Source organism: Pyrgilauda ruficollis, unplaced genomic scaffold, assembly GCF_017590135.1.
Source record: "Pyrgilauda ruficollis isolate IOZ18807 unplaced genomic scaffold, ASM1759013v1 scaffold1, whole genome shotgun sequence".
In the NCBI taxonomy this organism is placed as follows: Eukaryota; Metazoa; Chordata; class Aves; order Passeriformes; family Passeridae; genus Pyrgilauda; species Pyrgilauda ruficollis.
This window is the reverse complement of record NW_024508100.1, coordinates 2,169,355-2,194,178: the sequence shown is the minus strand read 5'-3', so window position 1 is coordinate 2,194,178 and position 24,824 is coordinate 2,169,355. Positions and strand designations below refer to the sequence as shown.

Sequence of the window (24,824 nt, the reverse complement as noted above, 5' to 3'; positions counted from 1 at the left end):
TTACAATCCAACTGAAACAATACAAATACTTTCTGGATTAATGTACAAGGACTAGTTACTAAAATTAAGAACTCTTACAAAGGTGGAATTTAGGAAGTAAAATTTAAAAAAAACCCCTTTATCTTGATATTATCAATGCATTTTCCTGTGCTGAAAAAAGAACTGAAACATCTGTTTAAATATTGTGTTGTAGCACAGAATTTCAATGTTACCTTATAGGGAGAGATATGAGTGTCTGAAGGAAAGGCCAACATTCCCATCACCTGTCGAACCTCATCCAGCTGGCTTCCCTCAGCCTGACTGAAGTGCTTTCTTGCATGTCTGAAACAGAGAATTGATACTTTATTAGACAGCCTTGTTTCCAAATCAAGTAAATTCACTTAATTCTGGAAGATTTCAGAGAAAACCTATAGATTCTGCTCTCAATATATGAACTCCAAGAGTGCTCTATGTACATTTAAAGAACTTGAACAAACATATCCTGCAAATGGGAATGCAAGAATGACTAATAATTAGTATTTTTACACTGTAATTTCTTAGAAACCAGAATCTTTTTACTGTAGTGTGAAGTTTTGCCTCACCTAGAACTAAAACAACCGTGGTTTTTAGAAGAAATGTCTCTGCTCATGCAGGCTCAGTGTATGACACTCCTCTGGCATACACTCACAAATGAGATAAAGGCAGTCTGAAAATCAGCTGTTCCAGACCCACTGCACATCAAAAGTGTTCAAATATCTGCCTTGTTTATACTGACATCTGGGGCAATGTTTATTTTGAGTAAATGATTTTTTGGGGGTAGGGGTATAGGCCTGAAGACAGTATCACTTTCTGTGCAGACTACAAGAAATTGTAGGCCAATGTAATAGGAAACACCTTGTTAAGAGCACTTTTTTAGCCAGGAAAATAAAAAATGAATTAGAACTTCAGTATAAATTTTTGTACTTTAACACATACAGATTGTAAGGGATATACACATGGCTGAAAGCTTGGATATCTGAAATAAGTGACAGAATGACCAGAAACATATTTAAATAAAAATTACAAACTTTAATATTTTTCAGGAAATAGTAAGAAACCACAAAATCATTACCAGATTATGAGGATAGTCAACTACTTCAAAACCCTTTATGAAAGTTTCCCCAGTCTAGTCTTCTCAAGATCAGTAATTCTCAAGTTGGAGTCTAAGTATGCAGGAAGACCCTTCAGCTCCTCTTTTCAGTGGTGCACAGATGTAGCATAGCAGGCTGGGTATGGAACCAGCATTATACTCAATTTCTGGCATTGCATAAGTGTAGGAAAATTTTCCCTACCCTGTGACTTCTGCACAGTTTGTACTGCAGGAAAGATACCAAGTCATTTCTCAAGTCCTCCACTAAGTTTGCTATTTTTTAACTTTTGAAGAGTCTTTTATTAATTCCTTAATTACTTTTAGGAATAGACAGTATTTTCAACATGCCCATTTCATGGCTTGAATAAGAAAACCTAGGCAAGTTGTTTTGGTTTTTTTTTCCCCAATTCTGAATTTGACAACTACACTGAGGTCATCAATACCATGAGAACAGTCTCTTTAGCAGTGTTTCAGTACTCCCACTTCCTCTCCCACCCAAGCCAGGAAGCAATGGAAGTTATGTAGGACAGAATGTTTCCACCCAATTTCCTATGCTGGGTGAGCAATTCAGGAATGTAAACAGTGTTCCCCAGGTGATTACTGTTATGAGGGCAGAGGCACAAACCCCCTGGCCTGAGAGAAGAGACAGCCTGGACACACTGGAAGAAAGCTAAAATAACTGTGGAGAGCTGCAGATGAAATTGAGAGCTTTTGCAAACACAGATTAGGCAAACAAAAAAATTCAGCTCGACCACCTGAGATTTATCTGTGCATGCACGAGAGAAAAAAGAGGAAAAAATATCTTCTCACAAGAACTGATCAGAGTGCAGTTGTGTTCTGTGGGGGTAAAACAGAAGTGACACTTCAGCTTGCACAGCCTGGTTAGGGTTGAGGTTCTCCTCCCTGCCAGGCCATCATCCTTCCACCACATGCAAAGTACTGAACACACTGGATGTGGTGGCTGGTTTGGATTCAGACACAGTGAGTTAGGTTTTCCAAAGTGACCTTTTGTTAGTCTTTATCTCCTGACTTGCCCTGTCTCTTGTGTTCTTTACAAAAAAAAACAAAAAAAAACCAAAAAAAAAAAAAAAAAAAAAACCAAAAAAAAACCCAAAAAAAAAAAAAACCCCAAAAAAAAAGGATCACTTCCCACAAGGTCTGCATGCTATATCTAAACTCCATCCACTGAGAAATTAAAATGGAGCAAGATATCTTTCAAAGCTGAAGCAAGCTCAAACAAAAACAAAACAAAAAAAAAACCCAAAAAAAAGGATCGTTTCCCACAAGGTCTGCATGCTATGTCTAAACTCCATCCACTGAGAAATTAAAATGGAGCAAGATATCTTTCAAAGCTGAAGCAAGCTCATTAGTTCATAGCACTCAAGTCTTTTTTAGATTGGGAAGCGAGACATGACACTGTAATTTACTTGGGAATACACAACAGTGGAATTACACCTTATCTGCCCTCATGCCATTTATTCACCCCTTTCCTTGTCATTCAGCTAATTCCATCTCTGTGCAAGTGCTGGTTTGCTCCTGGAGGTCTATGTGAACATTACAATGCTTAACTGCAATGTTTTTACCACCATTAGCACATATGAGTCTCTATAGCTAAGGCTAAATTTTTCAGGAAAATATTTTTAAAATCTTGACAATAGACCATCCCTGAAGCCACTAAATTCCCGTGACAGATCTAAGTAACAGGTAGAAAATTTTGTTTTTTGAATCCCAGAATGATCCTGTAAACTTTGCAAAGACAAACTTCATCGTATTTTGTGTGTCCCTCCAGCCCACACAGGTACAGCTGACATACTGTACTTGGCAAATATTTACAAAGACTTGAAGACCTACAGTTCACTAAGGGTACACTAAATTGCTACAAAAGGATCCACATTTGCAGTGTCCAGCTTATATGTCTACATATGCCCAAATATAAAAATGAACATATTTATTGGGCAGTAGCAATAACTGAACACAAATATAAGGTGTTACCAAGAGAGGACTTGTTTCTACTCAGTTTTTTGGCCAATGCCTGAATGCCTTTATCTTGGACCCTTATGACAACAGCAGAATTTATACTCAAAGGGCTCAAAAGTATATTTATACCCCTGTTCAACTGCACCCCCCTAAAAAATAAAGTGTTCATTCATCCTTGTAGGAGGGAAGCTGACTAAAATGATAGACTGTAGCCATTTTCTCCTAACTCTGCCCACCATCAGCTATTATTTACTCCTTTTTGTCCTTTGTATCCCCAGAACAAGAAGTGCACATGATGCTTTGTTAAGCTTTTAGCTGAGAACTTTGTGTATCTCTGGCATTGCATAAGAGCAAAATATCAAAATGCTGTCAGATTTCCCAGAATGAAATTAGTGAGAGCTCCTAAAGTGTGAAATTGGTGTCATCAGTCATTCATTGTTACTTTAGTAGGTAAAAATTTGACAAAAAAGCCCTAGAGACTGAGAGTTAAAGACTAATGATACTAGGCAAAAAACTGTGTTATATTTAAGGTTAAGAGATTTACTCTTTGTATTCAAGAACAGCTTTTTACATTCTTGAAACTTGCACTTTCAAGGCTACTCTGATAAGGTACCTTAGAGGAAAGTCTGTTTGTACTCATTCTAAAAAGCTACACAAATTCAAACACTTATTAAAAAAGATGTATAATTTTAAAGTTCACATCAATTTTGAGTAAAAGCAATGTCACTTCAGAGATTCTCAGCAGGCAGCAAAAGCTTTCAAACTTATTTAAACACCAGCTGCGTTTCAACAAAATGTCAGTTCCCCCAGTTCCACTCATACAGGAAACTCCTTGGTAAACAGCCTCTTTCTCTGCTTTCTAATGGATGCCTGACCTATTTATTGCACCACAGACACAATACTGAAAGAATCCTGCTGCAGGCACTTAACAGAAGCAGGCTAATAAAACCACAAGTTGCAAGGGTTTGCTAGAAGCAATGAGATTTATGCCACACCTCCACAAAGGTATCCCTAATTCATTACTTATTTACTTTGAAACAAAGTAGAATGCAATGGTAAAAACTTACAGTTTTAAAGCCACATTATTGAAAGGAAGCTTTGAGATGTTGAAGTTTGCATGTACAAAAACATCAAAACTCATCCTCGTAGAAAGGAGTCAGTTAAAATACAGAAAGACTTCCACAGCTCCTTTTCCTTTTACAATGGGTTGTGAAGTTAAAGCAGCACTGCCATGAGTGGCAACTTATAATTGCCAAGTGTAAAATGTATGTCAACCCTGAATTTCAGCAGGTACATGGAATATACACACTGCACCCCAACAGCACTCAGTATGGGTGCTTTGTTTGCCATATGGACAGGAGCTTTAAGTTGTAAACCTCGAACAGGTTATTCCACACAAAGCATGCTGTGTCCTCTTCAGGGCTAACAGCTTGCAAATTTTACCACTTCTGATGTGAAAAAGTGATGAGAGGGAAACAAATATCCAGAAACAATAAAATACAGAAGGACCTTATCTGCTTTGTCCTAGTTCTCAGCCTATTTCCTTATTCCAGCTCTGTGCCTGTCCTCTGGTTTCCAAGCTACATAAGGAAGCTGTAGCTCAAAGAAAACAGTTTTTAGAGCATGGACTACTCATTGTTAAGATGCATGACTGCACACTTGGCAAAGAAACAAACTGAGAATAAAGCTAAAGGCACAGTATTCATTTGGTATAAAGAGCACCATGGGCTTCAGAAGACGGATAATGGAGTTGAGTCTTTCATCCTTTTCTTAAGTACCTGACAATTCCTTAGGATTTGATAATTCTATCAAAGGGTAAGTGCACATATCTAAATGCTAGCTTGTAGGTTTTGTTTTTAATGATGTTTGGTTTTAATTGTTAACATTAAAATTAGCAGGAGTTTATCAGATTGCACATTTGCATTGGCTGGGACCAGAGCAAAGATGATTTAAGTGCAAGTAGGGCAAAGGAGGAAAAAAGAAGCCATGCATCTGAATGAAATTAGAAATAAAACCTGAAAATAACCCTAAAACTTTGCCCTGCAGGAGAGCTTCTCCATCTAGATTTGGGAATATGCTAGAATGTTTTCAGTCTGTGCATACATTACAACAGTTTTCTGTACCTGTGTGCTGCTCTGACCAAAAAAATCAGCTCTGCCACAAATACAAGTTTCAGTTTCTGAAGTACCTAGTTTGGGTTTAAAGGCAGCAGAACCTGCAACTTCCTTAACAAAGAAATATTACATGGCAACAGTGTTCTTATCAGGATGTATCAGCAAAGCTTCAGGTTGGGCCATGAACTTCTCACCTCTCTTTAGGTTTAAATATTATTACAAAACAGAACCTGCTGAGAGTTCTCCCTCCCTTGTGCACATGTACGCTCCAGTAGCTCTGCCACCTGCCCCCTACTTTGGTGCTGGCAAGGTCATTGCTTATCAAATTCTCAATGCATTTCTTTGTCCCAGTATCAAAATTCTACTTATTTCAGCAGGACTAGTTTCCTGTGTTATCCTGGAACATATTCTACCTTCAATCAGAACCATTAACTTGGATGTATAAATTGCTTCATGTGCTGGTACTGAAAGCATTGTCAAAAAACTCTCTTGTGATTAAGTCAAGGAGTGCTGAGGTGTGACTGCACTTCTGTCACTGATTCACAACCCCACTGGGCATTGTTGCTTTCTCTCTGTAGTCCCCACTGAACTACTTCAGAGCAGGTGAAAATGGATATTGAGTTGGTTTCCTCATTTGGAGCCAGAAGAATGGAGTGAGGAAAACCTAACACAGCTCATCCCTCTCTCACCCACAGCCATACAGAGCTCTAAATTAGGCATCAATACAGGGGGTGAACATAGCCTTGCAGGTAACTTGCAGAACAAAAAGTTTAATGAAGATAGCAAAGTAGAATCAGTCAAAATTGAAATGTTAAAGCTTTAGATGAAGGTTTCATTAACCTTTTAGTATTTCTGGTGATTAAAACTGTAATGCATTGCCATGAGAAGCCAGCTGTACCTCTTGAAAATTAGTTAAGGGTGAATATATATTTATATATTACACTATATGCCACCACAAAATCCATTTGATTTTTAAAACAGGTTAATTTTCTAAACATTGATTTTGACTAATAAGAAGACAGAGTTTCAGGGACAACATAAATTCTTTAAGAAGATGCATCTGTGGAATGACACCTTCCTTTAACAAAAGTCCAAGCCCAGCTTAAATCCAAAGACTGATGACAATACCAGGGGAGACCCTTCAAGGCTTTACAGGGCTTCTGGGTGTTGCAACAACAATCACATGTTTCTAATGAAGCATAATACCATCTTGTTAAGAAAATTGTTTGGAAAGCATCCTAATTTCATACCTCACAGCATCCAGTCTCTTGTTCTGTCGAATGAGTTCAATGAACTCCTGAATCCTTAGGCTGAACTCCAGACAGCTCTGAGATTAAAGACAAGACAGGGTCTTAGATGGTGCCAAAGTTGCACCGCATGGTTTGTTAACGACTATGTGTGCACAACAAAAAAGAAAGTGTTAATAACATGCAACCTGGTTTGCTTGCTTTTAGGCATTAATGCAAAAAAAAGTTGAATTGCTGACTCTACAGACAAGATCAGCATAGAATTCCCTAAAAGCAAACAAAATTCTCCTCCTCTTGCCTCCTTTAAAACTTCAGCAGGGATGAACTTTTTCCTAATGACTGAAAGCCTTGTTACCTGAGACACAAATGAGAGTAATAGGTGGTTTCCTTGTACTTTCTCACAATTTAAAGTAGTAGAGTCAGCAGGAGTTTGGGGCTATGTGCTAATTTAGACAGGTCTACCCAGAAGACTGCAAGGAAGAAACAAGCCTTTGAATGTCTTTTGAGAAACCCCAGTATTAACAAAAACCAGCACAAAGTTTAAGTTGCTGCAATACCCTCCCTCCCCTTCTTCAGGCTTCTATCCCACTCCTCTTGTCAAACATCTAAAAGCCATGCTGGAAACAAATCTCAAACAAGAAAACCAAGTGGCATTTACCTGTTTATGGAAAAAGGTAAAATTTGAAGCCTAACGAAGTTGAGAGTGTCCCTTTAAATCAAATTCCATCACCAGTTCACAAAATCTATAAAAAAACTTTGAATATGTGGAATTAAAAAGAAAAATATCTCTCCCCCCCATAAAAGAACAAATCACTATGCTTCTTTATAGGGACACAGTCAACTGTTTTATTACCTCATGAAAATAATGAAACCCCAAAGTGCTCTGAATCATGTAAAGAACTCTATTCCCTGTGCTCCTCTACTCCACTTGCTGAGTGTTTTTTCTTCAACCATGTTTCTAATGAATAGTTGCCTTTTGTTTATTGTCCATCAGCACAGTCATATCAAAATTCCTCAGTGGCTTCAGTAGGAATTTGAGCAACTCCAAATTTCTATCAGTTAGCTGCCTGAAGTGACTAATGCACACATTGCAACAACTACTCATTTAAGACTTAAAACATAAGCCATTTGAACATAAAAATGATGCATTCTTTCATATGTTAAAATGAACTTGTTTAAGGAACAGAAAAAAAAAATTTCCAAATATGCATTTTTCTGTATTCAAGCCCAGATTTAGTAGAAGATAAAAATTTCTCCTCCTGAAATTTTCAATAGGACTATTTTAAAATACCTTGCTAACCAAATCTACACAAACTCCTCATCTAGAATTTTAAATAAGCTTGTTTCTATTAAAAACCTGATCAAGCTTTTTAATTGTTAATGATACTAAATCCCAGGGCTTCCTCTTTCACTAGGACGTTTCCATAGCAAAACGCACATGGTCAAACAAATGAATTTTCAAGTAAGGTGCAAGCCAATGGCCCCAGGGGTTCTGCAGACAAGTGTGACTAGATGCAGAGAGTCCTAGACAATCAGATGATGCACATTCCAACTCTGTGTACCTTCAAACAATCCCACAGCAGCTCTTGACAAGATTTCAGATTGCTCACATCTGTAAAGATTACATGACTACTTTCCCAGGCCACCAAATAGTTCAGATTTTAGATAAGGCTTGCATTCAGCTAGGTGGTGGCTGGGATTTTAGAACATTAACAGTGATGAGTAGCTAAGCAACTAAAAGCAGAATAAATGTTTGTGTTTCAAAAAGAAGCATAGTAATTTCTCTTCTTCCAATTCTGATCTCTCACAGCCTTAGCTTTGGTTTTTGTTCGATTAAAAAAGAAACAAAAAAAAGACAACGAAAAAAGCATAGGGCTTGCAGAAATAGATTTTTGTTGTAGTTTCTTTTTCAAAAAGAGGATGGGGAAGAGTTTTCCTTATATACTGCTTGCCGAAAATTGGTGATGAAAAAGTAAGATGTTCAGATTGTATTTCTTGTATTACTTAAAATTTTAAGATTACACAAGGGGGATTTTTTTGGCAGTGCAATTATGCAACATGGCTTACATACCAATTCTGGTTTTGCTTTAATGGTTTCCATAACAAGACCATCATTTTCTCTAGAGTAATCACTGGCCGACTGACTTTTGTGTCCCCTCTTCGGCTCAGTCTCAGTTTGGTGCCCCGAGTGACAGAGAACGTCACTCTTTTCTTATTATAAAGTGCACTTAAACATTTTTGGTTAAAGAAAGTGCTTAGTTAAAAAAAAAAAGATAAAAACTTCTTTAAGGGAGGCAGGGATTTTGGTTAATATCAGTTAAAAACAGATTTCTGCAAGCCTTATAAAAGATTACAGCATGTTTTGAAATGCATAATTTAGGAGACAGGGAAATTTAAATGGACTGCATAGCAACAAGTACACAGCATGTTCAGCTCATGGTACTCAATGGCTTGAGGAAAACTTTTTGTGTTTATTGCTCGCTTAGATTCCAGCTTTTGTTTTTGTATTTTCTTACAGCAAATGAATTCTTTACTCTCAAGTTCTGTCTTCTTATATTCAAGAGCTAAAAAATACTAAAATCTGCATGAAATTTCTCTAGAAATTTTAAACTGGAGGGCAGAGATTACCTGTTAATTTCATTCTTAAGACACCTTTACATATAAATTGAATTAAAGTCTCACCAGGATGCACAGAATTATAAATTTAAGTTTACATGCATCAAGACACTACATATTTCTGTCTTTGTTTTCAAATTACACTGAACCCAACTGAGTATTGTATTTTATTTGAGCATAATTTGTTGAGACAACACTGAATCCAGAAGATGACCTATCACTCACTTCCAGTCTGACATTTGTGAGCCTGTTTAGCTCCAACTACCTATGCCTTTTCAGAACATTTTTATACTTACTGTCCTTACTTTTATACAAGACCTTTTTCAAGACCTGTAATTTAAAACATACTGACCACATCCAGCATCCAAGTAGTTTAGACAGATGAAGCAAAATGTGAACATGTTGTATTTTCATACCTTCATTTTTCTGAGTCTGGATTTGTTGTCATGACACCAAGCCAAGCAAGTCATAGTCTCTTGTCTTTCCAATGACTCTTCCACTTCTTTAGCAGTCAAAAACATCTCAATATTTACCAAATCCTTCAAAAAATAAAAAAAGAAGGAAGGTGTTGTTAAATTCTACTCATACTTTACACAGCAATTCTTCAACTTAGCTGGAATACAGAGATATAAAAGACTGTTCTCAAGACTTCTACATTTTAGAATTGTATTTTGCAAAAAGACATTACAGGATATTTCCATGGACTGGAATGTTCTGATAGTGACAACAGTTCTCTGAGTCTAGTTACATAACAGAACTGGAACAAAAAAAACCCAAAACAACTATTGAAGATTAAATTACGGGATATTTCCATGGATTGGAATGTTCTGATAGTGACAACAGTTCTGAGTCTAGTTACATAACAGAACTGAACAAAAAAAAACCCAAAACAACTATTAAAGATTAATCCTAGAATTTTTCAGACTTTTATACCATTGACATGCTTAATATCACAAATATTACCATAGCTCTAGTGAACAAAACCACTCTCAGAAATAGATGGCATTTTCATCTGTCAGAACAGCTGAATATACTTAATCTTAGAAGTTTTACCTTGCAAGAGAAAAAGCTGAAAGCCAGAACTAGCATCAGCTATATATCACATTCACATCTGGCATTTCATTAGCCAGCTTTTCCTTATAAATACAGGAAGTCTAATACTACTGGGAAGTGAACTAAATCATGTTAGGGTTATCAGAATGGTTATTTACAGAAATTTAAACAAGCCACATGTATTTCTAAAGTGCAGAAGAACTTGCAGCTTTTACTAAACCTTTCTCTCATTACTTGAATTTTAAAACCAAAACATGAACCTTTATTTTATAGGTTGTTTGAGCAACAGAACCATTTACCATCAAAAGAATGAAGGGCCTCCTGCAGCTCTACTGGTATCAAATCCAGGTAAGACAGACTGAGCTCAGAATTCAGACAGCTACAAGTTTACAGAACAACACTGAGACTGGACTTTACTGGACTCTTCCCATACCCTTAGGGTTAAAAAATTAATCTATTTTATCAATGTGTTGTCATTCTTTCAGTCCATTTGCCAACCTGTTCCACAACAGTATCTTTAAAGCATTCCTACAAGAAAATGGGAATAATATCTTTGCTGGTCTGAAGTTTTCCTGTTGATATGCTCAAGTGGAAGGAAAGTGCATCACTCCCCTGTGCATGATAAGGTGACCATATAAAAACCTCTTGCCCATTAACTCATCTGTGTAAGTAGCTTGACACATAATGCAGTCACATTAATTATCCTGCTTGCATTCCATACAGCTGCTGAGTGGAATGACAATTCCATTTAGGTTAGAAACAAAAACATCTCCATGCATCTCCTCAAGCTTGTTTGAGCTATGTGCTGTCTTAGTGAACAGCATTTGCTTTTACACCAAATTAAAACAAAAGCATTTGCTTTTACATCAAGAAATGGTTGGATCTGCTAAGCAGAAACAAACTACTGGTTTAATCTCATTTGTTAGCTTTTTATAGTTTAAGCTTCATTACAAAAAAAAATAAAGCATAAGGGCAGCATTTGTTATAAGCCCATGAGCTGGTGAGAGAATCCCAGCTATCTGTATTTATCATTCAGTATTGGTATAGCAGCTCTCTACTATGAGCAAAAAGACTGCAATTGCTGCTGAGGCAGACAAAACTCTCTGATAAAAAGAGAATTTCTACACTGCATTTGAAAATTTAAAATGAAACAGGTTCTATGTAACAGAAATGCTAATTAGATTCGTGGCTGCCAAAAGAAGTCAAAGCTTGGCAGCCTTCTCTATTAAATAGACAGTATGTATCCAGAAAACAGAGGAGAACATTTTAAATTAAAAGAGTTTCTTTCAGAACCAACAATTACATTTAAATTGCACCAATAAATAGGATTTTCTTCTCTGTTGACTTGATAGAAAGTTAAGGAACAATATAAAAAAAGGCATTAAGAAATCCTTTTGTAGAGGCAGGAATAGCTTTTGTGTTTGATTAGAAGTAGTTAGAAGTCTTAATCATGCAGACTGATTACTACAAAAATTCTAAGACAAAATTAGTCAATAAACCTTTAAAAACCCCACATGCCACACAGGTTTTGGTTTTTTTTTTTAATCCAGTCATACTTTCCTATCTTTTCTGGTGGTGCCTGTTCTTGGTGCTTCTTCCTTAGTTAGGACTAAGACAACAGAAGAAAGGAGTATCAGAGGATTTATCAAAACTAGCACAGCTCTTCTACACAGGCCAGTCAGGAGTACAATTCGTCTGCCTCATCTTGGACGGGCAGGAACCCGTTTAGCATTTGTAAGAAGTTTCTCATGTTCCAGTCAAAAAAAACCCTGTTAAGACCCCAATCCTGAATAACTTTCTGAAAGTATTCTGCAATTCCAAGATGTACAAGCTGCAGACCATACAGAAACATTGTCTTTTTCAGCTCCCAAAACAGGATTAAGATTTCACAGGCTGCTACAAAGTGCCTCTCTTACGTAATTTACATATAAAATTGAGTAAATGTAAATACACAATTTTAGAGTAATACTGCCACTTGATTTTGCAGGTGCAGAAAAAGCAGAAGCAAGAAATCTGTTGCCACACACTCCCCTTTGAAATGACACAGTATTCAGCACCATTGCAAATGTTTTCTGACTTGTATATAAACTAAAAAGGAATCCTAAACTCTTTAATCACCCTCTTTACAACAGTAACATCTCCCTTCACTTCACACTTTCAGCTTTCACACTGAAATGGGGGCTGCAATACTTTCCAGACAGTACTGCAGAACTAAGGAGAGCCCTACCCCACACACGGATACTTCAGTGCTGGGATCAAACCATAACTCTTAGCACACCTTCCAGCCTCCTATGCCTTGGCAGAACTTTGCCAAAATCACCTGATTACAAATACACAATACCTGAGGTTGGGCAGGAAGACTGATTTACATGAAGCTTTCATTTAATTCTACAACTGTACTGAAAAATAGCCTCAAATGTTTCAAGGAGGAGAACTCGCTCCATTAAGTATTAGCAACAATTATCCAAACACTCAAGGGGGGAGCACAGTACAAACTAGGGAGTACCACTTGGATTTTATAATTTCTGCTTTAAAAAACTGGTATTGGACTAATGTGAACTAACTTTCCCTTCCATACAACAGACACTAACCAGGTTTTAGACGGGTAACTATCTCAACACTGGGTGAACTTCATCATAAAAGAACTATTTAATTCCATTACAACAGTGAAAACTCCAGAGAAAGACACTTATTATTAGAGAAAACTGCACATGAAGGCTGAAGACACTTTAGTGAAAGCAGAGATACTTATTTAAACAAGAATACAGCTACCCATCACCCTGTGCTCTGCCTGATTTACATATATATAGCTTTTAAAATATCACTGCTTCTTTTTAAGCTGCAAGTGCCTCCAGGGAGGGAGGTTACCAACCCTATGATTCTGCACAGAACTCCAATTATTAGGTATAAAATACTATGAAGAATGAGGATGCCTTTATGATGATGATTACTAGATACATACTCCTGGCCAGCATAAAAGCTGGATCCCATTTGCTCAGGTTCTTAGTAAGAACATCCCAAGCATGTTTATGCTCATCCTCTCCTCTGAACAGCTTCTGGACTCTGCTGAGCGTGAGCAGGAGCTGATGGGCTGAACTCTCAGGGCAGCTCACTCCTTGCCAGGGTGCCCTCCTCAGCTGTGCCTTGTTTTCTGGAGACTCCAGTGCCTGCCCTCACTGGAGAAAAAGACTGCAGCAAAAATGAGCACTAGTCTGAAACACCAAGAGAGCAAGATAAATGGGTCCAGAACTTAATGAATGTATGTGGCTGTGTCACAGAAAAGAAGTGATTCACAAAAATACAGTGAAGATCGTGAAGAAAAATAGCTATGAAATAATGAGAAAGTATGTATAAAGTCAGTTAGGTAATTTGGTTTAACTGGCAGATATATAAGTTTCGCATGAATTTAAAATTAAACACAGCTACATCTATTATAAAGTTGTGAACCAAACTGGCAAATCTATATAAAAATGTGAATTTATACTGAATTTAAAGCCAAACAAAGGCCGTAACTTTAGACTGTGCACAATTAAGAGAATTAAGCAGTAAACTGGAAAAAAAAAACCCCAGAGCTCTACATGTGTGGCTCTAAATTCACCAGGAAAGCTGCTCAGAATTTTCAGCACCAGATGCAACAAAAATAGCAACTTTGCATTAGATCGTATGTGAAATGGCTTAAAAAGAACAAAAACATCTTTTCTGCAGTAGCAAAATAACTACAGAAATTCATGTAGTGTTCATATGAGGATTTTATGTAACATTTTAAAATTTGGAGCAGTCAGGTCAAGTCATTCCTCTCCACTGGTCCCCAGTATGCACATGAGCTGAAGTACTTTTACTTTAGGAGATCTCCAGTCACAAGCCTGGAAAGCTATCAGAAGGAATGTGATAAAATCCCTTAGAATTCATATGAACGTTTATGTATTAATATAACCCCCAGAATATTTTACATTAGAAATGTGAATCTTTAACAGGGCTCAAAACCAACCAGAAATGGGTACTAGAACACCCAATACTTAATGTTTTCAAATCTCCCATAAGCTATTCTCAAAACAAGATTAATTAATCAAAAAAGAAATGTTAGGCTTAAACAGGATAAAAAATTTGATTCAGTGAGAAAAGGCAGCATTGTGTAGAAAAGAAAGTTCTCTCAGTGGAAAAAAGCATCATAAGATAGGCTATTTGTTGTATATAAAATAAGCAATTCGTAATATAATAAGATGCTGTTGATGTATTTTTTCAAAAATGCAAATTGTTTATTTTTAATTGCTTACTAGCATCAATATGAAATTGAAAATAGGCCAGTATGCCTCAAGCTATCAGTGGCTCATTGCCAAGAGTACGTACCAATAACAGCTTTAATAAGATTGACTATCTATCTATACACATTACATGCATAAGAGCACTACTCTCATAAAAAAGCCTTTGCTGATGCACTTCAGTGTTCAGCAGCATGGTAAACTACTTGTATATGAAATACAATAAACCCTTAGATCACTCAAACAACAACTTCAGAAAAAGCTGTGTTAAGCTTTTAATGACTACTCTCATTCTCCACAGCAACACAACCTTCAGTATAATTTAGTTCTATGGAAGTGAAATAGAAATGCACTAATGAACAGTTACAAATGAAGAGGTCAATTTAGTCTTCTATATTAATATATTCACTTGTTAAAATTTCCCCTGTGAGGAACACACAGCAAATGCAGGCATCATGTCAGGCAGTGATTGCTGTTACACAACTCCAGGAGAAGGCAAACACAAGGAGTTACAAGGTAAGACCACAGGAGCAGCTGGGAAAGAAGAGATCAGTGTATTTCCACAGTGGGAAACAGTGAAAGAGGCATCACTTGACAGGAGCAGGAAGCCTGGAGAACACCACAGTCAAACTGCCTACTTGAAAACAAGTGCAGGAAGCAAAAACGAGGTGCAGGTGAAGAGGAGGACAGTGCAGGTGGTTGTGATGGCAGTAAAACAGGAATTGGGACCACAATCCAATTCCTCTGCCCCTATACAAGGGCAGGAATAAAAGGCTGCTGGAGTAACAGTCTCTTCAAAGTCAACACAGGGTATGTATGAACTGCACTAACACTGAAGGGAGACACAAATTAAGAAAATAATGGCATAGGTGGTGACAATACAGCAACACCACAATTACTGAAGACCAGTTAAAGTAGGGCACAAATTAACAGTAAGAGGCCTCTTTACTCTCGGCTCATAAAATAACATTGTCTGAAGATCATTAAGTTACTATTAAGTGTTATAATGTTACTCACATTAACAGGATTAGAGACAAACTAAACAGAGTAACTGACAGAATGTCCTACTCAAAGCCAGCTGCAGAGCTAGTTATTGGGGAAAAATGCAAGAGCAGACAGCCAAACCACAGATTCATCAACAGAAGAGCCAGACATGTTTTTGTCTACAAAGTAAACAGAGTACCCATGGTGTACAGTCAAGCTTTCACATGAGAGCATCTTCCATGCCCTCAGCATAGCACAGACCTTTTAGTTCTGCTTGGTTGTTTTTGAAGGATCCCAGCATCTTACACTTAGTGTCTGTCAGAAGAGCATGGTCTTTGTAAAAGATTAGAGGATACTGGTACTTTTGTTAATTAGTTCTAGTGATTAGTTCATGTTCTAAACTTGTGTCCAATTTTTCTGACTAGATTACAAAACTCAGTATTTGACCTCTGCTCTCACACCTACCCAAAGCACCCATCCATAACATTTTCCACTCATCCTCTCCCCTCCATCCAGTTTTTTCAACAGCTTTCTAAAATGTGGTCACCAGAACTACACATATCCTGGCACTGGCTGCTCCAGAGTCAAGCACAAAAAAATGTTTCATCCACCTCCTTTCACTCAAGGACATAAGCTGCTTGGAAGAGCCTCAGAGCTGGAACAAGCACTGAGGTTGGTTATTAGCAATCTGTTTTCCCATTGCATCCTCTGCTCCTGCCTCAGCAATTTTTGTAGCTCAGCAAACGGCTGCACCTTTACCCATCAGCATATTATACCATGCTAAGTACAGTAATAAATGACTACACTACAGTAGTGTGACAAAGCCTCTAGAGCTTAAGATGCATCATTGAGCAGAAAAAAAGAGCCTCATTTTCTGTCATAGCCTCTTCTAGCAGAGGAAAGGCACCCAATCCTTTGCTAGTGGAGCACAAGCCCTGCAGCTTTTGTCCATGCAGGATCAGTCTGTCTTAGCAGCTATACACATTCTCTAACAAAACATTATCCTGTCACATAATGTAGCAGTAAGAGCAAGTGTTAAATGTGAGGCAAGATTTATACTTTGAAGGAATGTCTGGCAGGAAGCAAGGACAGTAAGAAGAGGCATAACTAAACCCAAACCTCTTCTGCTCCTGTGTAATCTCCAGGTGATAACACCATTCCCCATTTAGATAAAATTTCAATTCAAGAATTTTTCTTGCATCACCAGCCTTCCAGAGTAAGTATTTTGTAATAAATTAGCTCAGTTATGATACATTACAGGTAACCCACTTTGTCTAAATGGACTGAAAAAAACAAGACGTTCAACATCACAGCACAATTCACGTTGTTGGCTTTTGAAGTCTCAAATGATTCATAATGAGGAAGTTTGTTATTCCGCTTCGATCTTGACTATTTCACATTTACATAATTCTAATTCCTCAAGATGCTTGAGACAAACTGCAGATGTAAGGCTGCGCAGGAATTGCAGCACTTTGAAATTCAGATGAACACACCCAGACATTCATTATACCAATCTACTCAAAGTTGCCATGCCTACGCTAGGTACAGCCAAAACACATTTAAAGGAGTTTCCAAGCAGCTCTCTAGAGCCTGGTACTGCAGGTAACTCCAAGCAGCACAAGCTAAAATCCTGGCACCTTTAAATCAGTTATGCCAGTTTAGGAGTTCCTTCATACATGGTTTTCCTGTAACATCTCTAGTGTGGGAACAGCGAGTCACAGGAGAGGGACACAAATAGCTCCTGGCAAAAGACACCTTCTACCATTCAGCCTGCATCTGGAAAGTCAGCTTGGCTATGTTCTGCATGACAGCAAAGTAAATAATACAGTCAAGCATTATGATGAATATTATTTACCTATCTGAAATTGAATTGTTATGAATATAAATGTGTTCTGATTAATTACTTTAATACATATGTGTGTGTTTGCCTACAAGCCATTCTTAGACTATGCATCTTAACAAGGAGGATTTCTAAAGGTACATCTGTATGATTGTTTTAAAATTAGTTCATTCAGCTTTTAACTGATTTTTTTGAGTTTAACACTGCTCCTTTTTGTGATTCTCAAATGTGCAGGTTATTTTCCATCTCCCATTTTCTGAGAGAGTTATCAAGTAGAAACAGTTATTCAGGGAATGGATTACTTCAAAAATAGCAGCTTCAGGAAGATTTTGCCCTGTAGCAGACAGAAATCCTTCAGCAGTATTCTACTGAGGTGTCAGCTGAAGGATCCGTATCACAGTGCTGAGGAACACTTTTCTAAAGCAAGGAAAGAACATTCCGCTTTGGGGTTGAAAAAAGGAACACTGATATAGAATAGGAAAAAGAAGAGATCAGATACTTGGTCAAAAGCCATGAAGCTTGACTTTAAGAATTCAAGTTTTTCTTATACCACAGAACATCAAATAAGATTTCACAGCTCTCTGTAACAAAATTAAGAGAGTGGAACACGCTTGAATTTGTAGCGGGTATCTTTTCTAGTTGGGCTAATCCCACCAAAGACAGTTTTACAAAAACTGAAGCTGCAAAGATGCAGTAAAAAAGACTAACTGCACCAAACAGGAGGGAGAGAAGAATGGAAGACAATCAGTTTTTCCAGTGACTACTATTCCTTATTTAAACAAAATAAATTTTAAAAAATAAATGTATTTACTACTTTGAAAGACAAATACTTTTAGAATGGCTTTTCAGTATCTGCCCTGTTTTGATATTCTCCAGTGAATAACTATTACCACAGATGTAGAAGCTCAGCTCAGGAAGGAAATCATTGACAATAACTGGAGACCTGAACTCCCACTTCAAGAAAATTATTATCTTTTTGGGACTGTGTCAATTGTCAATACTTGAAGTGTCAAGAAGCCCTTCTAATACCAATCATTGTTGACAATGGTCATATGTCTAGACAAAACTCCTCAAGTCAATGAAATACTCATTTCCCCCCATCCCCCAGTTCTCAAATGCAAAAAGCACACTGTGGTATGAATGCAAAGGGCAAGTCAAGTTTCTTGAGGGCTGATGCATGTACTTAGTTACTGATCTAAGAACATTAATTGGCAGAATTTTAACTGATATACACAATCCCTGATTTAAGGTCAAATTAACAAGTTCTAATCTATTTAAGAGTTTTTTCAAATCGAGCATTTAACTGCCCACATGACAGTGTCACTGTCCACCCTGCCCAAGGGTGCAGTAACTCTTCTGTTCCTCAGTGAATTACAGATTTTTGAATAATTTGCTCCCTGCCCCAATACACTAAGAATTAGGTTGAATTTATGCTATCCGTCACAGAAAAAACATTGCCTTTTGTACAGCTTGAGCAGTAAGGCAAGGAGATACATTCTTTTACTAAAATAAGCTAAGCAAAGATGGAAAGAGCATTTACAGCATATCATAAGGGAGACTGGAAGCTTCAGAATCTGGGTTTGTTCAATCCTACAGGCAAAAATCACTACAGCAATACATAATTAAGCATAGAATGTAAAGACACTTTACATGTTTATTTTTTCTTCCTAGCCTATTAAGGAAAGCGCTGGAAAAACAAATATAATTTTAAACCCCACCACCTCCAGAAACAGTAGACTAAGTACCACATACATAGCTTAATTATAAAATTTGTCTACAAACAGAAACCAACTTCCCACTGGAACATCACTCTTCCTAAACTAGATTTGCATATCAAATAATGGCACAGAAATGAGATAGCAGTATAGCAGAACATGAAATAACAAAGTTGAAGTTAACAGACAACCTTGCCAGCTAGCTGAAAATATGAATCTGCAGATGAAAATAGGCATTTTTATATTGATGTGGCATTACACTGCCATAATGACCTTATTTTGATTCTATTTATTCTAATAAGCCCATACTGATGAGTTTTATTCATATGCAACAAAAAACCTCATAACATCTAGTTTGTATCTTCAATCCAAACTGTTTTTCACATCATTATGGAGCCAGAAGACATCAAGAAAAAAGTCCACAATAGAATCCCCTCCACCCTATATTTATCTTGGCACAAACATTTCTGTCTTTGACTGTCAGCTTTTATTTTAATCTTACTCATTCTGGTTTAAAGAAAAGTAGTGCTTGGGAAAGTAAAGATATATAACAAATATGTTTCTTTAAAGACATATAACAAATATTTAATGTTTGGAATTTATTTCTTATATTGCCATAACTTCATGCTGTATAAATGCCTTACGCCCAAAGTTATTCCTTACTTGATCACATTCTTAGCTTTGATATTTAAAATTTCTCTGTGTTTTTTTACATCCAGCATTGCTTTCCATTCTGTTTGCTTCCTAGTTTATAATCATGGTTTTTAAGCACTTATCTTCTATTACAAGATTTTATAGCCTATCATTCCTATGGAGGTAATTAATTTAGAAAATAGCCTAAAATTTGTCACAGACCATCAAAAACGACTAGAACTGTACACTGTAGCACACAGTTAATCTTTGCCAACAGCACACAGCAGACAGTTTGCTCAAACATAGGGATGATTTAATGGTTTCCTTTGGTCACTGAAGCAGAATCCTTTCTGACCTGCTTCACCCATTGAAGCACCTTGGCAGCTCTGCAGGTCTCTTCACATCCAGGAGCCACACAAGAAACTTAAATCAGCTAGGCTGAGACTTGCTCCCAAGACTGGTCTAACAGCTACTGGAAAGTGTTTAACCTGGGATCCCTAAGCTACAATTGAACTGGAAAAAGCTGCTTCCTTCAGCCTTCCCAAAGAGCAGCAAAGGGCACCTCAGCCATTTGCCCCACAATCAGAGGAACAGAATCACAGAATGGTTGAGGTTCAGACCTCTGCAACTTGTGTAGTCTCCCTGCTCAAAGCAGGACCACCTCTAACAGGTTACTTGGGATCTTTCCCATTCCAGTCTGGTTTTGAGCATCTCCAAGTACAGGGAGACTCCACAAGTCCTTGTGTCTGTTGGAGAGCCCAGAATTGGGTACAGCACTCCAGCTGGGTCTAAAACCAGTGTTGACTAGAGAGGATGGATGATGACCTTTCTGCTGCTGCTGAAATCCCAGTGCATAAATGCATAAATCCCAGTGCAACCCAGAGTGCTGCTGAATTGTCTTTGCCACAAGAGTACATTGCTGGGCCATGCTTAACTTGTCCAGCAGCCTCACCTCCAGCTGCTGTACAAGCTGAACAATAACAGTACTTGTTTTCAGGTTCTTACTTAGGGTATAATGTCTACCCAGTGGTAACAAAATCAAGACAAGAGTGGTGGTGAGGACATTAATCAAAATGTCAGGTGAGACCACAGTAAACAAAGATTACTTGGGATGAGAGAATAACATGGTATTTTGTAGTCTCTACAGCAAAGTTACATTAGTAAGCATTAGAGAACATATCAATGCTCACATCCTTTAGCAAGAAAGGAACAAAAAGAAACAAAGCTGCTGTCCTACTAAACCAACAAACCCACAAATTCTGGGTAACAAACAAGTCCCAGTATCGTACTCTGTAAAAGCTCTTCACAAAGAAGATTGCCATACAGTCAGACCAAGTACAAAGCAGGGAAACTGAGGGAATTCTTATCTCCATTCATCCAAAACCAATGGTAACCCTGACTAAAATGCATAATTTGAGCAAACTAGAAGAAAAATAGCCTCAGTGCACTCAACATGCAACTATGTTCTGTGTTATTGGAGTTACTCTGAGGTTATGCAAATTAAAAGAGTTAGGCTTGCAGGCAGTAGGTAAATAATCTTATTTAAAACTTGCTTTTTAACATAAAATTTTCTATTCAACAAACAGAATGAAAAGCTTTAAGCATGATGCTTTTACCACAGGATCTTGCAGTATGTCATGAAGACTTCCATGCTCATGTCCAAACCAAAGGTGAGCATTACTTAATCAGGCATAACAGAGCTTGCTAGGAAAGTGAAAATATTTCCATAGTGCTTTTTCAGCAGACCCTACCCTGTAGGTACAGCAACGTGATGATTCAGCAGAGATGAGCTCCTGCTCAAAACAGAGGGAAACATCTACCAGAAGTGGGAGAGCTGCTGACCAGTCAAGCTGCAGTTATCCCAGCTAACTGCCTTGGGTATTTTTGACTCACATGCACAGGCTGTATCACTATGAGGCACAACAGTCTCTTCAGTTGATTTTTTCAGGACTATTTCCTATTAATACTTTGTAACTCACTTTCTCTCTCATTTCTATTCAGCCTCTACATGCTATTTCCTATTAGGTATTTACTGAAATTGCTGCTGGCTGAACAGGATTAGACAGTAAAGCAGCCAAGGAATAAGAGACACATGACAAATAGGTCCCTGTTACATGACAAAGAGCAAGTACATAAACTCTGATTTGACATCAGTAAAAAAATATCTTTTTCCCCAACAAAATGAGAGAGAGATGTGTTCAACTATTCCACCTAAGAAAGTCAAAGTACATAAGTCATGTAAGAGAATTCAACTTTCAGCATCTTTATAAGAGTAAGATTTTAACTGGAAGAGTTGCATACCTTCTGGAATATCAAAAGAAGATTCAAGGATCACTCAGGATCAAATAGCAAAGGCTACCTAAAATCTGCAAAACATTATTTCTCTAGACAAAGAGCAAATTCTTAAAAAATCAGTTTTCATGTCCTCATGGCTGTCAGAGGACCACAATCAGGATTCACTGGTCTGCATAAAATAGCTACACCAAAGTACATAAACTCCAAACACTTCATAACCCACTGTGAGCCCAAGCAAAACCAATTAGCTAACCAGTGAAAAGGAAGGCAACAATCACAAAATGGTGAAACAAGCAAACCAGCAAAATATTCTTAGGATCATGCAAGATATAATGGCTACTAAATAAACCAAATTGTATCAAAATTTCTTTTCCCAAGTAAGAGCCAGCCTTCCTCTCAGTGCATTAAACAGCAGGATGATACAATAGAACAGTTGTTCCTGCAATCAGTAAATGCTGTTCTGCTCAGTCTGGTCACCTACACGTACCAGCTGAGCGGGCCTAGACAGATGGGAAGCTCCACCACCTGCTTAATCAGCAGCCTAAAGGCCTCTAACAAGAAATTTTGTATGACATTTGAGAATTAATCTGTTTTAATAGAGAAAGGTGTTTATCTAAAAGCATTTAATTTGTGACTAAAAATGATGCCTTCAATTTTGACTCATTTAATACATTAAAGCACAATTTATGCCAAATAAGGAGAACAAACTGAAGCCTAAAAAGATTAACAGATAAACATTAGCCAGAAAGGCACACCGATACATAAAAATAACTGCTAGAAGGCTAAAGCATCTTGTTCTCATTTTCCAACTTCCTCTCTACTACCATTTTGTTAGCAAGTTAGTCCACGCTGGCACCCACCTCAATCCCACTTTGTCTGGCTAGTTTTACAGCTGTGTTGTAGTAGCCACAGCGGAGGAGATGTTCCACCATCATACGATCCATGCGTTTCTTCTTCCACATGTTGGCAGCAGCTGGCTGGTCACTGCTGTGCTCCTTCAGATGCTCAATCCTGCGCTTGCAGAGTTTTGCACTTTCATCTTCAGCCTGGATTGACTCAACGGCCTGAAAAGTAAAAGCTAACAGTAAGAGCTACACATTTTTAATCTCCTTTTAAAGCAAAACACAGTAATTGTTTGTTAGCATTCTTTATATCTTATACAGCTACTCCCAGTAGTGTTTCTTTTGTTTAGAAATATTGCCTATTGCAGTGTGTAAGTTTCTGCATGGCTGGTCTAGTTCTGAGATATTCTTGCACAGAAGTAAGTTTTGATCTATTTGACATTATGAATATATACATTTTTCTGCTTAATTTGCAGTTTATCCAAAACCAGAAATGCATCAACTATGGCAGCAACTGTTGTAATAGCCTGCAAAAAGCTTTGTGAAGGTTTGCAGTCATCTGATCCAAACAGTTGAAAAGCAAAATTTCCACCTCTAACCTATGCATGGCTTCTTCCTCCAGCAGCTGTCCTGCTGGATTAGTTCTACTGAGGAGTGATGCAGAGTAAACCCACATTACTTCTAATACACTGGAGCCATTTTCATCAGTCATGCAATAATGGAAATTATACAAACAGTTGGCCTCTTGGCACCTATAATTCAAGGATCTGAAAGCAGTTTTTCAAAATCATCAGTTTCGTTAAACTGGTATTATTTTATATAACTCTGCTACTGTGGGAACGTGCATCCCTTCTTAAGGAGCCTTACTTAGGAAAACACATTTGTCCAGAGGAACTAGATTGATGATTTTAAACCAACATATTGGCATACTCAGCAAAAAAACCCACACCAGTCCCCCAAGGTATTGCCACAATATTTTTAATTAAAACCAAAACACTCAGCTCAGTTGCTTTCCTTCAACCTTAGAGCCATCATTCCAAGCCAGCTGACTCAGTACACAGCATGTGACAACACTGGGCCATGTCAGGCTACAGAACTCCAGAAAACTGGCAGAACTTTTATATGCCTGCTAAGGTAAAGGCAAACCAGCAGAGGATGGTTAGTACCTTTCCCATCTGCAATATATCCCTGGTGATGCAATTGCAAGTTAGGCTGCCCTGTGGCGACTTTAAACTTGCTGGCTTCTGTTTGAATGACTGCACAGCTCTGGCAGCTGGAAGGTAGAGGCAGAACCTGGCAGGCTTTTGGCAGCCCACGCTGCACTCCATGCTGACACAGCGACCTTCCCAGAACTCATACTGTACTATCATATACGGTGCAGCTCCAGCTCTGGAAGCACAGGTTGGCTCTAATCGCATTTACCATGCCTGCCCATAGACAGACTTCTTCTGGAAAGATCAGCATTTGAAAAGCAAAGTGAAATGAGAGAAAACTTGCAAGGAAAGCTCACCGAGCTTTGCAAGGAAAGCTCCTGCCCCTCCCGTTAAGCCTGACTCTGATCTGGCCCTTGATACCAAATTCAAGTATCTAAAACACTCGTCACTATACGAGAGTCTCTTAATAACATCCATGTAAACATCTGTAGCGTAAGTTATTTTTACTACTGAAGTCTGAGTTACTTGTGCTGCTGACTTTAGCTTTATTTTGTAACATACTTTGGAGACAAGTATTTTGTTTGAGTTATAAACTGGGTCTCCTCCTCTTCAGCAGGCAAACACTAACTCAAGACAAAACACACTTTCACTTTTTAGATATCTGCAGTATTATCAGATGTGAAGAAACCTTGAGAAATATTCTGAATACAACTAAGAACTCGAGGCAGCCAGGCATAAAGGTTAGACCCTTTCTGCTTCCAAAGGGCTCTTCTTATATGGCTTTGTGTCTGGACCCATACAGCTCTTGCTGGTTTTTTGATCCTTCTAGTATGTTCAGAAAGGCTGCAGACTCTTTTCAAAACTCTCTGAAGCAAGTCTATCTAGACTTGCCCTGTTGGACGTTAACAGAACTTGAGGGAACAAGCATATTAAACAAAATACAAAAGGGAAAACACAAAGGCCTAGGTTTCCCCAGGATCATTTTCA

At 37.8% G+C, this 24,824-nt stretch overlaps 1 protein-coding gene across 7 annotated transcripts in view; it reads right to left on the bottom strand.

The window, feature by feature from the left end:
* The window catches only part of MAEA (macrophage erythroblast attacher, E3 ubiquitin ligase), a 49,464-nt gene that overhangs the window by 5,256 nt on the left and 19,384 nt on the right, over positions 1-24,824 (bottom strand). For 6 of the 7 annotated variants that reach the window (XM_041469708.1, XM_041469618.1, XM_041469298.1 and 3 more), the window contains 4 exons: positions 22,702-22,905; positions 9,479-9,601; positions 6,450-6,526; positions 213-321 (listed from right to left, as the gene is read on the bottom strand). In XM_041469708.1, the coding sequence (XP_041325642.1) occupies positions 213-321; positions 6,450-6,526; positions 9,479-9,601; positions 22,702-22,905 (513 nt within the window). Of the gene's footprint in view, positions 1-212; positions 322-6,449; positions 6,527-8,517; positions 8,653-9,478; positions 9,602-22,701; positions 22,906-24,824 lie in introns of all 7 variants that reach the window. The other variant, XM_041469802.1, reaches the window with a different exon arrangement.